The sequence below is a fragment of the Nematolebias whitei genome, chromosome 13 (genome assembly GCF_014905685.2).
Source record: "Nematolebias whitei isolate Nwh7 chromosome 13, NemWhi1, whole genome shotgun sequence".
NCBI lineage: Eukaryota > Metazoa > Chordata > Actinopteri > Cyprinodontiformes > Rivulidae > Nematolebias > Nematolebias whitei.
In genome coordinates, this window is record NC_056510.1 from 1 (window position 1) to 3665 (window position 3665).

Consider the following 3665-nt stretch of genomic DNA (forward strand, 5'->3'; position numbering starts at 1 on the left):
CTCAGCCCTCTGTGAGTAGTAAACAGCCATCAGTGTGCTAATGACCCATTGTTAGGCTGATGGTCCTTCTTGAGCATGTGATCAGCTGGTTTTGGTTGTCAGCAGCAAACTGGTTGATCCACCCTGAGAAGGTGCTATTTAAGAGACTGAGCTGAAAACAGCACCTCAGACTGAGGAAGTCTCTTGGATGAGAGACGAAACGTTTCTAGATTTTTTTGCTTTGTTTTTTTTTTTTTGAATGTCCAGAGGACCAGATTGAACTTTTTTGGATTTTTCTACCTGGATTATTGAGCATGCATCAGGAAGGTTATAGAATATTTATCTTTTTAACTCTCTTGCTGTCCTTGGGACAAAATAGCCCTTGAGGCCTCAGTTTTAACTGGAAATGCTCTTCTGGAGGTGTGGAAGTTCTGCAAAGTGCTTTACAGTTTTTCTCATTCATCCACCCATTCTGGGACAGAGCTACCAACAACCCAGACCGGCCTGCAGTGGGACCCCACACTGATGTGTGAGGTTCAGATATCACCACATCTTATAAAAAGTTCTAGACATCCTGAAGACTGTGGTATAAACACACAAACACACACACACACCAGGACAGAAGTGTTTAAACTTGTTTATGTCAGTGGTACTGACCGACAGACCCGGTACCGTCAATGATAGCAGTGACAGTAGACAACGCTCTGGCATTGCCCTTCAGGCTTTTGTGGGTCCCCTAAATATAAAAACAGGGGAAAAGAAAAAGGTAGGACAGGGTCATAAAATCAATAAAGCAATAATTTCTAAATGGTTCAAACAAACTAGACCAGAATCAGATTGCTTACCAAATCAGCAGACACTGCAGTAGTGATGAGAGCATACGGTCCATTTACCAGTCCGCCACAAACCAACAGCATCACTGAAGACACAAAGAGGAGACATTCTGTTGGCATACAGCATGAATGTCAACTTCATCACACACACACACACACACACACACACACACACACACACACACACACACACACACACACACACACACACACACACACACACACACACACACACACACACACACACACACACACACACACACGTCATAAATTTAGAATATCATGAAAAAAACATTTCAGTAATTCCATTCAAAAAGTGGAACTTGTATATTATATTCATTCATTACACACAGACTGATGCGTTTCAGATGTTTGTTTTTTATGTTGATTATAACTGACAACTAATGAAAACACCAAATTCAGTATCTCAGAAAATTTGAATATTGTGAAAAGGTTCAATATTGAAGACACCCGGTGCCACACTAATTAGCTAATTAACTCAACACTTCTGCAAAGGCCTTTAAATGGTCTCAGTCTAGTTCTGTAGGCTACACAATCATGGGCAAGACTGCTGACTTGACAGTTGTCCAAAAGACAACCATTGATACCTTGCACAAGGAGGGCAAAACACAAAAGGTCATTGCTAAAGAGGCTGGCTATTCCCATAGCTCTGTGTCCAAGCACATTAAAAAAGAGGGGAAGGGAAGGCAAAGATGTGGTAGGAAAAAAGTGTACAAGAAATAGGGATAACCGCACCCTGAAGAGGATTGTGAAATGAAACCCATTCCAAAATGTGGGAGAGATTCACCAAAAGTGGACTGCAGCTGAAGTCTGTGCTTCAAGAACCACTGCGCAGACGTTTGCAAGACATGGGTTTCAGCTGTCACATTCTGTTAACTGATGACATACCAGTGGAGGTTTGGAAAGGTCTTGGAGAGATGACAGTGAGGTTTTTGATTAAAATATTCAATGTAATACTTGAGTGTGAGAAAATGCCTGAGGAATGGAGAAGAAGTGTGCTGGTGGTCATTTTAAAGAGCAAGGGTGATGTACAGAGTTGTAGCAACTACAGGGGAATTGAGTTGATGAGTCACACGTTGAAGATCAGGAGAGAGAGAGTTGTGGAAGCTAGACTTAGATGAGAGGTGACTGTGAGCAGTAGTATGGTTTCATGCCAAGAAAGTGCACCACAGATCCATCTTTGCTTTGAGGATGCTGATGAAGAAGTACACAGAAGGTCAGAAAGAACTCCATTGTGTCGTTGTGGATTTAGAAAAAGCATATGACAGGGTGATGAGGGAGGAGGTGTGGTATTGCATGAGGAAATCTGAAATGGCAGAGAAGTATTTTAAACTGGTACAGGACATGTATGAGGACAGCAGGACAGTGGTGAGATAAGTTGTATGAATGACAGATAGCTTTAAGGGTGGGATTGCATCAAGGATCGGCTTTGAGCACCTTCTCGTTTGCTCTTGTGATGGACCGACTAACAGATGAGGTCAGGTAGGAATCCCCATGGACGATGTTTGCAAATGACATTGTGAGCTGTGGTAAGAACAGGGAACAGGTGGAAGAGAACTTGGAGATGTGGAGGTATGCACTTGAAAGAAGAGGAATGAAAGTCAGCCGTAGTAAAACAGAGTACGTGTGTGAATGAGAGGGAGGCCAGTGGAACAGTGAGGTTACAAGGAGCAGAGGTCACAAAGGTGCAGGACTTGAAGGACTTTGGGTCCGCTGTCCAGGAAAATAGAGTGTGGTAAAGAGGTGAAGAAGAGAGTGCAGGCAGGATGGAGTAGATGGCGAAAAGTTTCAGGAGTGATTTGCAACAAAAAGTTGTCAGCAAAGGTCAAAGGAAAAGTTTACAAGACAGTGGTGAGACCAGCTGTGTTGTATGATCTGCAGACAGCGACATTGACAAACAGACAGGAGACAGAACTGGAAGTGGCAGAAATGAAGATGTTGAGGTTCTCCTTAGGAGTGACAAGGATGGAGAAGATCAGGAATGAGATCATCAGAGGTACAGCACATGTTGAACAACTGGGAGATAAAGTTAAAGAGGACACACTGAGATTGTTTGGACATATCCAGAGGAGGGACAGTGGGTATATTGGTAGAAGGATGTTAGAAATGCAGCTGCCAGGAAAAAGACCAAAGTGGAGATATACGGATGCAGTTAGAGAGGACATGGAGGTAGGTGGAGTGAGGATAGAAGATGCAGAGGACAGAGTGAGATGGAAGACTCGCTATGGCGATCCCTGAAGAGGGAAAAGCGGAAAGAAGAAGATACACTATTAAATGGGTTTAGCTTGTTGCACGTGCTTTTAATGCATCACAACTCCTCTCCTCCCATCCTGAAAATCCCAGCAGACTGCTGGGTGGGTCCTGGTACCACCACAGACCTTAAGAAGTCTAATGAAGTCCATGCCTCAACAAGTTGTGGGTATTTTGGTGGAAAATTGCCTCAACCTTTAACAAGTGTAATGTTCGGTCATAATTAATTTATGAGTGAAGAATAAATGAAAATATTACTATTTTTAATGAGTGTTGGAAAATGTCATGATTGTAGATGCTAATATGTTATTCAGATAATTATAGCTGGCTGTTCCATATTAGGCCCTAAAATCCACCTGAGTGGATCTGTGTGGTCTGAGACAGCTGAAGGTTGGTAGCTGCTTCTCACCAATCGTTGGGCCCAGTCCGAACTCGCTGATCATAGAGAAACCATAGAGCTGGAGAACAAGAACAGAAACAATCAGAATTAATAATTGTCACTGGTCTGATCAAATGGTAAATGGACTGTACTTATACAGGTCCTTCTCAAAAAATTAGCATATTGTGATAAAGGTCATTATT

The 3665-nt window shown here is 42.6% G+C and overlaps 1 protein-coding gene across 1 annotated transcript in view; it reads right to left on the minus strand.

The window, feature by feature from the left end:
- Positions 1-636: 636 nt before the first annotated feature.
- Positions 637-3665, minus strand: part of slc37a1 (solute carrier family 37 member 1) — a gene marked incomplete at its 3' end in the record, with an annotated part of 101101 nt that continues 98072 nt past the window's right edge. Inside the window, exons 14-16 of the mRNA XM_037687123.1 lie at positions 3493-3541; positions 825-898; positions 637-715 (exon numbers count right to left, since the gene is read on the minus strand). Of these exons, the coding sequence (XP_037543051.1) occupies positions 637-715; positions 825-898; positions 3493-3541 (202 nt within the window). The remainder of the gene's footprint in view (positions 716-824; positions 899-3492; positions 3542-3665) is intronic.